This window comes from Heterocephalus glaber, unplaced genomic scaffold (assembly GCF_053883595.1).
Source record: "Heterocephalus glaber isolate CG9 unplaced genomic scaffold, H.glaber_assembly_v1.0 deba00001760, whole genome shotgun sequence".
Classification (NCBI taxonomy): Eukaryota; Metazoa; Chordata; class Mammalia; order Rodentia; family Bathyergidae; genus Heterocephalus; species Heterocephalus glaber.
The window spans coordinates 6587343-6598506 of record NW_028258457.1 but is presented as its reverse complement, the minus strand read 5'-3'; the positions used below and the strand labels follow the sequence as shown (position 1 = coordinate 6598506).

The following is an 11164-nucleotide window of genomic DNA, read 5'->3' as shown; positions in this document are numbered from 1 at the left end:
AGAATAGCAAAAGCAATTCTGGGCAACAAAGGCAAGGCAGGGGGTATCACAATCCCTGAGTTGAAATTATACTACAAAGCTACTGTAATAAAAACAGCATGGTACTGGCAAAAAAAAAAGATTGGGGGATAAGTGGAACAGATTACAAGATGTAGAAACAACTCCAGACATATGGAGCCACCTTATTTGGGGGGGGTACTGGGGATTGAACTCAGGACCTTGTGCTTGTGAGGCAGGCGGCAGCACCGCTAAGCTGAATCCCCAGCCCTCTCAGCCACCTCATTTTTGACAAAGGAGCCAAATACCTTCACTGGAAGAAAGACAGCTTCTTCAATCAATGGTGCTGGAAAAACTAGCTTTCCACATGCTGAAGATTAAAACTAGACCCACGTAGGGCTGGAGATTTAGCTCTGTGGTGCTGCACCTGCCTCACAAGTGCAAGGTCCTGAGTTCAATCCCTGGTACTGGAAAAAAAAAAAAAAAGCTAGACCTATGTGTTTGACCTATGGGTCAAAGATCTAAATATTAAAACAGACAAACTAAATCTGCTAAAAGATAGAATAGGTAAAACTCTTGGAGACATTAGTGTAGGCAAAAACTTTATGAACAAAGCCCGGAACGTACAGGAAATATCACAAAGTATCAACAACTGAGATCTCTTCTTATTAAAAGCTCTTGCAGGGCTGGAGATTTAACTCAGTGGTTCTGCTGCCTGTCTCACAAGCGCAAGGTCCCAAGTTCAATCCTCAGCACCAAAAATAAAACAAATCAAAAAAAGCTCTTGCACAGCAAAAGTTACTACCAACAGAATGAAGAGACAACCTACACTGTGGGAAAAATTTTCCCAGCTGTTCCTCAGACAAAGGGCTAATATCTAGAACTCAAAAAATCAGATCCCCCCCCCAAATTTAAAGACCCAATCCAAAAATGGGCACCTGAAATGAACAGACACTTCAGAAATGAAGTATAGATGGCAAATGAATATATATAAAAAAAGTTCAACATCACTGGTCATTCAAGAGGTGCAAAATAAAACAGCACTGAGATTCCACCTCTCTCCAGAAAGAATGGCTGCTATCAAGAAATCACCAATAACAAATGCTGGTGGCTGTGGGGGAAAAGGAACTCTCCACTGTTGATGGGAGTGTAGACTGGTGCCGCCACTGTGGAAATCAGTGTGGAGATATCTCAAAATACTAAAACTAGAGGATCCATTCAACCCAGCCATTCACCTTCTTGGTATCTTCTCCAAAGAATTAAAAGCATCTTACCTCAGCAATATATGCACACCCATGTTTATAGTGGCATAGTTTGTGATAGTTAAATCTTGGAAACAGCCCAAATGCCCATCAACCAATGAATGGATAAAGATATGGGTTGTTTTGGGCTGGGGATTTAGCTCAGTGGTTTTGCCGCCCGCTGCGCAAGCATAAGGACCCGAGTTCCATCCCCAGTACCAAAAAAAAAGAAAAAGAAGATGTGGGTTTTTTATATAATGGGAGTACTATTCTGCCATAAAGAAGGATATGCTTAAGACATTTCTACCTAAATGGATGCACCTGAGACCATACTCGCAAGTGAGATAATGGGACACCCATGTTTAAATACCACATTATTTTTCTGGTTGTGAGAAACAGAAAGTGGAAATAAGGACCACAATGTATAATAGATATTGGGAAATGAGAAAAAAAAATGTTCAAATGAAAAAGTGAATAATGGGGTGGGAAGGGGAAAGGAAGGAATGGCCAAGAAAAAGAGACTAGAAGGAAAAAAATGGAAACAAAGCTTTTGTAAATAAGGAGGGGATGAGAGATTGAAGGAAGGGGAGGAGAATGGGAAAAAAAGAAGCAAGATATATCATGTACGTACAAATTCCCTATGATGAATGTTATCATTATGTATATCTAAAATGTAGCAATAAAAAGACTTTACACTTGATCTTAGCCAAAAGGCCGAGAAGCAATAATAAAAAGACTTTAAAAATTAAAAAATAAAAAACAGTAGTAGATTATTGTGAACTAGAATCCTCCCCCGTGGAATTAACATTTTTAAATCCCACGCAGCAAATCAAACCACTCCTATCGCCCAACTATGACCCACAGGTGGACAATTTGCAAACCCAAGGAAGACACTCCAATGCGAGGACACTCAAGGCTTGGCTGTCCCGCGCAGTTTATATGCGATGTGAAGCTCCGCCCATGTTCAGACTCCGCCCCGTGACGCCATGCGTCTTGCGTACACAAGCGCACTTCCCCAGTACAACCTGGCAGCACGCGGGCGACCCGGAAGGTTTTCCTGCCACACTCCAGACCCGTGGTGAGGGGAGTCAATGGCGGAGGGAGCGGTGGAGGCTCCAGCCGAGAGTGGTGGTGACGGGGACTCAGGAGTGAGCGCGTCGGAACGGGGAGTAGCGCCCATTAAGCCTCAGTAAGTCTTCAGGGAAATGTGGAGATAATTTTTTTTTTAATCCCATTCCACCCCTCAAGCCCAGTATGGGGATAATTTTATGTGGTCTTTTCGGCACCCGTAGCGCGTCCCGAGCAGTGCACGCCGGGAGATGGGGCAGCGGCCTGGAGCGGGAAGCTCTCAGGGTCTTCAGTACGGACTGTTTCTCCGCTGGCGTAGTGGTCAGCGGCGGCCCCAGAGATTTTGCACGTTGGAAGCTGTCATATGTCCAAAGGACGTCCACGTGCTTGCTAAGGCAGGCGGGGGGCGGGGTTAGAGGTTAGAGGAAAGGACCGCGGTGCTTGCTGGGAATTGTAGTCCTTGCAAATGGCAGGAATAGCGCATGTGCATCTTTAGCTGCAGCTACAGGAGGATGACTGGTGTCTGAGGCGAGTGCTCCATAGTCAGTGTTCCGGGACTTTCGGTGTCTGATGAGCCTAAAGGCGTGCTGGGAAATGTGGCAGCTTGGTCCTCATCGCAAGGCATTCTGGCACTTTTTTTTTTAACCTTATGCGTGAGGATGTTCATGTCTGGTAGCAGAACTCTAGGCAGTGCTGTGTAGATCAGGAAAATAGGCCCTCCCACCTGTACACCCAGGACTGGGGTAGGTTGAGACAGGAGGATTGCAAGTCAGAGTCCCATCTGAACAACTTAGTGACATCCTCTCAAAATATATAAAAGGCTGCTGATGTAGCTCAATGGTAGGGCTGGGTTCGAGCCCCAGTACCTAAATAAGTAAGTATATAAATAACTGATTTGTCCCTCTGGCCTTGAGGTTCTCCCAGGCTGGCAAGTTACGGTTCAAAGTAGTGAGCTCCCCAAAACATTCAAACAGGGGCATCTGTTCTCATCCCTCAGTGTTCATTGAGTCCGAGTACAGGAAGGACTCCTGGAAGTGTTCTTTTCCTCCCCTGTCTGCCGGCAGATACCTCACCACCAAGGAAGGCTTCCACAGGTTCCTGGAAGCCAAAGGGCAGGAGAAGCTCCCCCAGGAATCTAAGTCAGGAAACCCTGGTGGCAGTGATGTGTCTGAGCCTGAGGCCAAGAGGATCCGATTGGAGAATGGGCAGACAGAGGAGGCAGCAGAGCCTGGGGAACAGCGCCAGGCACAGAAGAGGGCACGGGGCCAGAACAAGGTCCGGCCCCACATGAAGCCCACACACTATGACAAGAACCGGCTGTGCCCTTCCCTAGTCCAGGTGAGCCTGGCCCTCCAAAACAATTCCAGGGTCCATCTGAGTCTCTCAGCCCATTTGCTCCTCTCTTCCTCAGTCCTAGTATGACCTAAGTACAGGTGGTCCCGATTTATGACAGTTCACTTTGTCATTTCTTGTCCCTTTTTTGTTTTTTGCAATGCTGAGTATGGAACCCAGAATCTCATGCATGCTAGGCAAGCACTCACCAATCAGCTATAGCCCCAGCCTTTATTTTATTTTATTTCTTCTTTTTTTTTTCCAGTACTAGGGTTTGAACTGAGTACCTTGTGCTTCCAAGGCAGGCGAGGCGCCACTGAGCTAAATCCCTGGCCCTGCCTTTATTTTACTTTGAGACAGCCTTGCTAAGTTGCCTAAGTTGGCACTGAACTTGAGGTCCCCCTGCCTCGGCCTCCCTGGTGGCTGAGATGGCAGGCTGTACCACTGTGCTCAGTTTGCTTTTTGACTTCTGGTGGTGCAAAAGTGATTTCTATTCAGTAGAAAGTACACTGCAAACTTTGATCTTTTCTGGACCATACTGTGTAACTTGGTCCTCTAGGGATGTTCAGTCCCAGTTCGCCCTGAGATTGTGAGGTTGAATAACTGACACTCTGGTGCATTGTGTGGCTCATCTAAGATGTTTTGTTTTGTTTTTGACAGGGGTCTTGCTGTGTAGTTCAGGCTGGCCTCGAACTCACAGCAATCCTCCTGCTTCAGGCTCCCAAGTGCTGGGCTTACATTTGTGTACCACCACACCTGGCTCCTTAAGTTTGTTTTTGTCTGACGGTATTTTCAGTTTACAGTGGGCTTTTCCAGGTGTAACCCCACTGTAAATTGGGGACCACCTGCATTGCTTCTCTTCCCATTTATAGGAGAAAAAATTGAGGCAGAGTGAAGTCACTGCCCTGCCCAAAGCACAGCCTGAGGGGTGGGGTGGGTCTGGCACTCACAGATGGGCTTCTCAGCTACCTGCACCCCAACCCTTCCCCCTTCCCCCTTCCCCCACAGGAGTCACCTGGCCAGTGTTTCTTTGGGGACCGCTGCCGCTTCCTGCATGATGTGGGCCGCTATCTGGAGAGCAAGCCGCCCGACCTAGGCCCCCACTGTGTGCTGTTTGAGACCTTTGGCAGGTGCCCCTATGGGGTGACCTGCCGCTTTGCTGGCGCCCACTTGGGGCCCGAGGGTCAGAACCTGGTGCGTGAGGAGCTGCTGGCTTATGGGGCCCACCCACCGCCCCTGCGCAATGGCCTGGACAAGGCCCTGCAGCAACAGCTGCGCAAGCGCCAGGTCCGCTTTGAACGCGCTGAACAGGCCCTGCAAGGGCTCAGCCAGGGCCCTGCGCCAGCTGCAGCTGTTGCCAAGCTCACAACCCCTGAGGGTGACCCGGGGCAGAACCACTGTGCCACCCAGCAGGACCCCATGGGGCTGGGGGCCAGCACTCCTCCTGGCAGCCCTGTGCAGACCTGCGGGCCCTTGACAGACGAGGACACCGTCAGGCTGCGGCCCTGTGAGAAGAAGCGGGTACGAGTCTTGGGCTCTTGTTGAGGACAGCAGCAGTGCACAGTTGTTGCAGTCACATCCATGTTCCTCTTCCAGACACCGGGGCTTCATGAGCAGCGCCCTCGCATTGCTCCAGCTGGAACATCTCTCTTCTCTCTGGGCTCAGCCCGCATCAGGTTCCGGTCTGGAGAGGCAGGAAAAACTAGACACACACTCTTAGTCCTAGAGGGTCAGGGCCGGGCAGAGGACAATGTGGGAGGCTTCCCAAAAGAGCGGGCACAGAAACTGGAACTTTGGCAGTTGAACAGAAGCTCTTCAGTAGTGGCAAATATGCCATAAAGGATATTTAGCATATGTAGAGAGGCCCAGAAGTGCAAAGTTACCGGGCTGGGCAGGGCATAGCAAAGCGTGTCCTAGACTGGAGAGAAAGGTGCCCCCAGAGGTCTCATGGCTGCGTCTTCTTTCCCTGCAGCTGGACATCGGTGGCAAACTGTACCTGGCCCCGCTCACGACGGTAGGACCAGCTGCTGAGGCCTCAGCAGATGGTGGGGGGCTGGGGACATTGTGGTGCATCCCTCCTGTGTGTCTCAGGCAGGGTGGGTGTCTGGGGCCCCTTTCTGCCCCTCCTGACGTCAGTGCATGTGTGTCCCATGGCCCCAGTGCGGGAATCTACCCTTCCGGCGGATCTGTAAGCGCTTCGGGGCGGACGTGACATGCGGCGAGATGGCCATGTGCACCAACCTGCTGCAGGGCCAAATGTCGGAGTGGGCCCTGCTCAAACGCCACCCATGCGAGGACATCTTCGGGGTCCAGGTCCGTGCCCGCCCCTGGGGACAGGAGGAAGGAGGGACCCCCAGCTGCCATGTTTGGGAGCCACCTCAGGAACCAGCCTGGGTCACGTCCCCATCCCCTCTTGGCTATGGGTGGCATCCATAGCTGATGGCCTCAAAGATCAGTGCCTTCTGGGGCAGCTTGAGTGCAGGGTGCTGGCTTGAGATGCCCCAGTGGCCATGAGTGACAGGGAGGGGACAGCTTGGCCTGCCCCAGCCTGCTGTCCCTGCAGCTGGCAGGCGCCTTCCCAGACACCATGACCAAGTGCGCGGAGCTGCTGAGCCGTACTGTCGAGGTGGACTTCGTGGACATTAATGTCGGCTGCCCTATCGACCTTGTGTACAAGAAGGTAGCATCTGCGGGCCCCTGGGGCACAGCCTTGCACCCAGCTGCACTGGGCTTGTGCCTCGGTTTCCCCATCAGGGCCACGAGGGGCCCAAAGCCGCTGGTGACATGGCGGGGTGGGGTCTCGGATGCCTGTGTGTGACTGGGGAGGGTTGGCCTTTCCTCCCAGTGGCACCTGTGGGCACACAGGCCCTGAGGGTGCCCGAGGGGTGCACCCACGCCCCACCTGCCACTCTCTCCCAGGGTGGGGGCTGCGCCCTCATGAACCGCCCTGCCAAGTTCCAGCAGATCGTTCGCGGCATGAGTCAGGTATGCAGGACGTCCCCACCTTCCCCAGCCCTGCCTTGGCCCAACCACCCCCAGACCATACTGCCCCTGCCGCAGGTGCTGGACATGCCACTGACTGTGAAGATCCGCACAGGCGTCCAGGAGCGCGTGAACTTGGCACACCGCCTGCTGCCCGAGCTGCGGGACTGGGGCGCTGCCCTCGTAACGGTGGGTCTTGGGGTACCACGGGCATCTGGGCTGTGGGGAGCCCTGGTGTCCCTTCCTAATGGCCTCTCCCTGTTTCTTGCTCCTCATTCTCTCTCTACTCCCTGTGTCTCCATCCCCACCTCTGTCCCCTCTCAGCCTGTCCCTCTCGGTCCCTCCCTCTCCACATCTCCTTCTCTGCCTCCCTCCTTGGGTGGGACGGCGGCTCTCCCCCCCAGCTCCACGGCCGCTCCCGGGAGCAGCGCTACACGAAGCTGGCCGACTGGCAGTACATTCAGCAGTGCGTGGAGGTGGCCAGCCCCATGCCGCTCTTCGGTGGGTGCTCTCCCCTGCCACCCAGGGCCACCCATGCCACTGCCTCCCCTGCCCCACGCCTGGACTCCTGCCCTCCCAGGGTCCACGGGGAGCTTGGAATTCCTGAAGAGCTGGCAGGGTCTAGCCAGCCTACAACTCCTGAGACCCGAGTCTGTCCCCTCCCCTCAGGGAATGGGGACATCTTATCCTATGAGGATGCCAACCGTGCCAAGCAGACTGGAGTCGCCGGGATCATGATTGCCCGGTAGGTTCCCTGCAGGCTTTTGGGACAGCTGGGGCCACCCTGGAGCCCAGCCCAAGGCAGGGTGACAGCGAGGCGGCTGTGGGCTGGGACAGGACAGAGGACACCGGATGTGTCTGCTGTGGGCTCAGGGATGTAAACACCCCAGGCTTCGAGATGTAACATGGGGCTGGGCTCCAGCTGCAGCCCCTGGGTCCCCGCTGAACTCTGCCCCTATCCCTGCAGGGGTGCCCTGCTGAAGCCCTGGCTGTTCACGGAGATCAAGGAGCAGAGGCACTGGGACATCTCATCCTCCGAGCGCCTGGACATCCTGCGGGACTTCACGCACTATGGCCTGGAGCACTGGGGCTCTGATACGCAGGGCGTGGAGAAGACAAGGCGCTTCCTGCTGGAGTGGCTGTCCTTCCTGTGCAGGTGGGCCCTGGGCTTGGCCCCACCTCACCCAATCTAGGTCCCGCCCCTCCCGACTTACCGTCCTGGCTGTGCCCTGACCAGCTTTGACCCCACCCTGCCTGCCCGTGGCCCCGCCCACTGACCTTGGTCCCCGGCCCTCCCAGGCTTGATCCTTACCTAACCCAGTCTGCCCTGCCAGGCCTTGGCCCTGCCCCTGCATCTTTGGCCCCGCCCTTCAGCTCTGGCCCCACCCCCACAGGTATGTGCCTGTGGGTCTGCTGGAGCTACTCCCGCAGCGCATTAATGAGCGGCCGCCCTACTACCTGGGCCGCGACTACCTGGAGACCCTCATGGCCAGCCAGCAGGCAGCTGACTGGATCCGCATCAGGTGCGGGCTGCCCAGGCCAGGCGGGGATGGGAGCCGGGCACCCTGGACTCCAGGCCTGACCAGATCCCCGCCTGCCCTCCCTCCTTCCCTCCACTCCCCACAGTGAGATGCTGCTGGGCCCCGTGCCGCCCAACTTCGCCTTCCTGCCCAAGCACAAGGCCAATGCCTACAAGTAGCTGCCATCCTGGACCGGGGCTGGTTTGGACAACAAATTGGTTTTTTGGGGGGGTGGTCTTTGGAGGCAGGGTCTCACTATGAACCCAGGCTGGCCTCGAACTCAAGGCGATCTTCCTGCCTCAACTTCCTCAATGCTGGCATCACAGCCATGTGCCACCACACCTGGCTTAATAAATTGTATTCTTTTAAAATCCAGCTGTTTCTCTTGTTGGTCAGGCAGCCCCTCCCCATCCCTTTCCTGCCCACAGCTTGGCCTTGGCTGGTTGGCCCCTGGCTCAGCAACCCCCGCCCCAGGCCGGATAGAAGTGCTGTCCACCAAGATGCTGGTGGGGTGCAGTGGGGGTGGGCATCGGGGGAGCTGCCTGGAGGTGGCAGCCTGGGGCTGTTAGTAGGGCCTGGATAGAAGAAGTGGAAGGTAGGGGGCCTGGTCCAGGGTCAGGGTGCTCTAGGGGATGCCTGGCTGTGACCTCAGGGGTTCCTCTCTACCCCTGCCCACCCCACCCCACCCCTGGAATCCTGAGGAGTGAGCTGGGCCCAGCCCGGAACCTGTTGCCCCAGTAACCAGCAGACAAAACGCTGCAGTGCTGCAGCCTCCGTCCTGGATGGCAGCCTCCCCTCCCACCTCCACTCCTGGTGCCAGGCCGGGCCCCTGCCCACCCATGCAGCACCCCGAACCCTTCTCCACACCCGTAGCTTCTCAGGAAGGCTTCAGTGTCCAGGGCCTGGAGAGCATGGAGGGCCCAGGCGGCCGTCCTGTGTTCACAGGCACCGACCCTCTGCCTGCCATGGGTATGAGCTGAGGGGACCTGGGGGCAGCTGGCAGTCAGGTCGGGGCTGCCACCGGCCGCTCAGGGCCCTGCCACCTGCCTCCTCTGTCCACAGCCTCTGCGAACCCGCTGTATCAACCCCCAAACCCAGAGAAAGACGTGTTTCCGGGTCCACCAGCAGGTACCGAAGTCCCTCAAGCTGGAATGAAGATGTGGGAGCAGGGTGGGGTGGATAGGGCCCTGATTGCCCCTGTGCATCCCTAGATGGGACCCCAGACGTGGGACTGTGGCGATACTTAGGGGACCCCTGAACAAAAGCTGTGTCCCCCATCCACAGATAACCCCCAGAGGCAGAGCCCACATCCCTCATCCCCCCAGATGAGGCCCCAGAGCAAAGCTAGGGGCTGTTGTCTCCAGAAGGAGCGGCCCTGATAAAGCCCGGGCCCCCATCCTCCAGACAGCACCCCAAAACAAGATCCGTGTGTTCCCTCTCCAAATAGACCCCCAGAGGCCTGGGCTGCTTCACAGAGGGCCCTGAGAAGACTGTAACCTGTCCCTCTCCCCTAGCCCCGCTTCCCCCCCACACCTGGGGCTGCTCTTAGGGTTCCCACCCCACTGCCTGCAGGCTTCCAGATGGCCCCCTGTGGGTGTTTCTTCGACCCCCGCGTCTTCCGCATTGAGTGGGCTGCCACCTGCTTCGGCCAGGACTTGTACAAGCTGGCGGTGGCCAGGGGCCCCACCTCGCCAGACAGCTACCTCCTGGAGCCCCAGTACTATGCCAAGGCCCCAGTACCGCCCCTGTACCCCCACTACCAGCCTGGGGGGCCCACATATCTTGTGCCCTGCTTCCCGCCCGAGGGGCCCAGCCATGAGTCCCTGGGCTTCATGAGGGATGGGGGACCCCCTGGCTTTGTGGAGTTGCCTCCACTGCTGCTCAAGGAAGGCCGGGCCCCTCTGCCACCCCCCAAAGACAGCAAGCTGTCCCCACTGCTCCTCATGCTACCTGCCGAGGCCTCGCTGCCTGCTGAGGCCCCGCTGCCTCCTGATGCCTATGGCCACTTCCAAGGCCACCGAGGCTGGGTCCCTGGGCCTGAGGTAGCCAGGTCGCCCGCTGAGCCCTTGGCCTTTCCCACCAAGGAACTGCAGGGTAGCAATGGAGCTGAGCTGGGCCTGTCCCACCCCCCGGGCCCCAGTGAGCCCAAAGCCCAGGAGGCCACCCAACTGGGGACAGGCAAGGCCCAGGTGCACGAGGTGGCCCGGACCTTGGCACTGCCAGACAAGGTGCTTCTGGAAGACGCCATGAAGCTCTTCAATTGTCTGCCCAGCCGTGCCAAACCCGAAGCCACAGAGTGCAGGGTCCCCGGGCCAGCCCTCCCCGACAGTGGCAGCGGCCGGGACAACTCGCCCAGTGACATCCGCTCACTGCACCTCCCCGAGGAGCTGCTGTCGTTTGACTACAGTGTCCCTGAGATCCTGGACATGGTGTCCAACGTGGACTATCTGTTCAACAACTTCAAGGTGCTGGATGAGGGGCCACCGCCCTGCCCCAGGACCCCCGGAGCTGACCCCGCTGTCCCTGTCCCTCAGGCCAGCATACGGAGAAAGAAGCAGGGCACCACCTCCACCAGGAAGGGCAAGGCGGGGGCCAAGGGCAAGCAGGCTGCTGCAGGGGCCCGGCAGGACCTGGGCGCTGCCCCCCATTAAAGTGGATTTGGTTTCTCAGCTTCGCATCTCTGGGGTGGCCTCAGGTTCTGCTGGCCATGGCTGGGTGTGGACACCTGTTCCCCTGCTGCACTGTCCTGAGAATGAGCGTGGCTGTGTCCCACCGACCACAGTGAGGCTGGGCAATACCCACGCTTCTGGAGTCAAGCAGGGAACCCTGAGTCGCAGGAGATGGTGAACAAGGCCCTGGGCTTGGAAGATGACAGCCATCTGGCGGAAGTGGGGGTGGCCCCGGAAGTGGCCCAAAGCTACCGCCAAACCCTGTGTTATGAGGTTTTTGGTTTTGGGTTTTTTTGAAATAGGGTCTCATTATGTAGCTTCAAACTAGTGGCAACCCTCCTGCCTTATCCTCCCG

General features: G+C 56.6%; 2 protein-coding genes across 5 annotated transcripts; both read left to right on the top strand.

Moving 5' to 3' along the window:
- Positions 1–2232: 2232 nt before the first annotated feature.
- On the top strand, positions 2233–8515 carry Dus3l (dihydrouridine synthase 3 like). Of its 4 annotated transcripts, none has more exons than XR_015447426.1 (13): positions 2233–2427; positions 3371–3644; positions 4647–5159; positions 5611–5652; positions 5799–5951; positions 6202–6318; positions 6558–6623; positions 6699–6809; positions 6945–7121; positions 7290–7365; positions 7588–7776; positions 8015–8143; positions 8247–8515. XR_015447426.1 is itself a non-coding variant. In XM_004865675.3 (13 exons), the coding sequence occupies exons 1-13, from the start codon at positions 2330–2332 to the stop codon at positions 8317–8319; spliced, it is 1938 nt and encodes a 645-aa protein (XP_004865732.2). In that variant the 5' UTR covers positions 2233–2329; the 3' UTR covers positions 8320–8515. The 4 variants fall into 4 exon arrangements, 3 of the variants coding, with proteins under 3 accessions (XP_004865732.2, XP_087057406.1, XP_012921460.2); XM_004865675.3 differs by having other exon boundaries at positions 7025–7121; XM_087201280.1 differs by having other exon boundaries at positions 6699–6831; positions 6873–7121.
- Positions 8516–8666: 151 nt separating this feature from the next.
- On the top strand, positions 8667–10811 carry Prr22 (proline rich 22). The gene is made up of 3 exons (XM_004866068.3): positions 8667–9109; positions 9203–9268; positions 9713–10811. Exons 1-3 carry the CDS (start codon positions 8923–8925, stop codon positions 10789–10791), a joined length of 1332 nt encoding a protein of 443 aa, XP_004866125.2. The 5' UTR covers positions 8667–8922; the 3' UTR covers positions 10792–10811.
- The last annotated feature ends 353 nt before the right edge of the window (positions 10812–11164 follow it).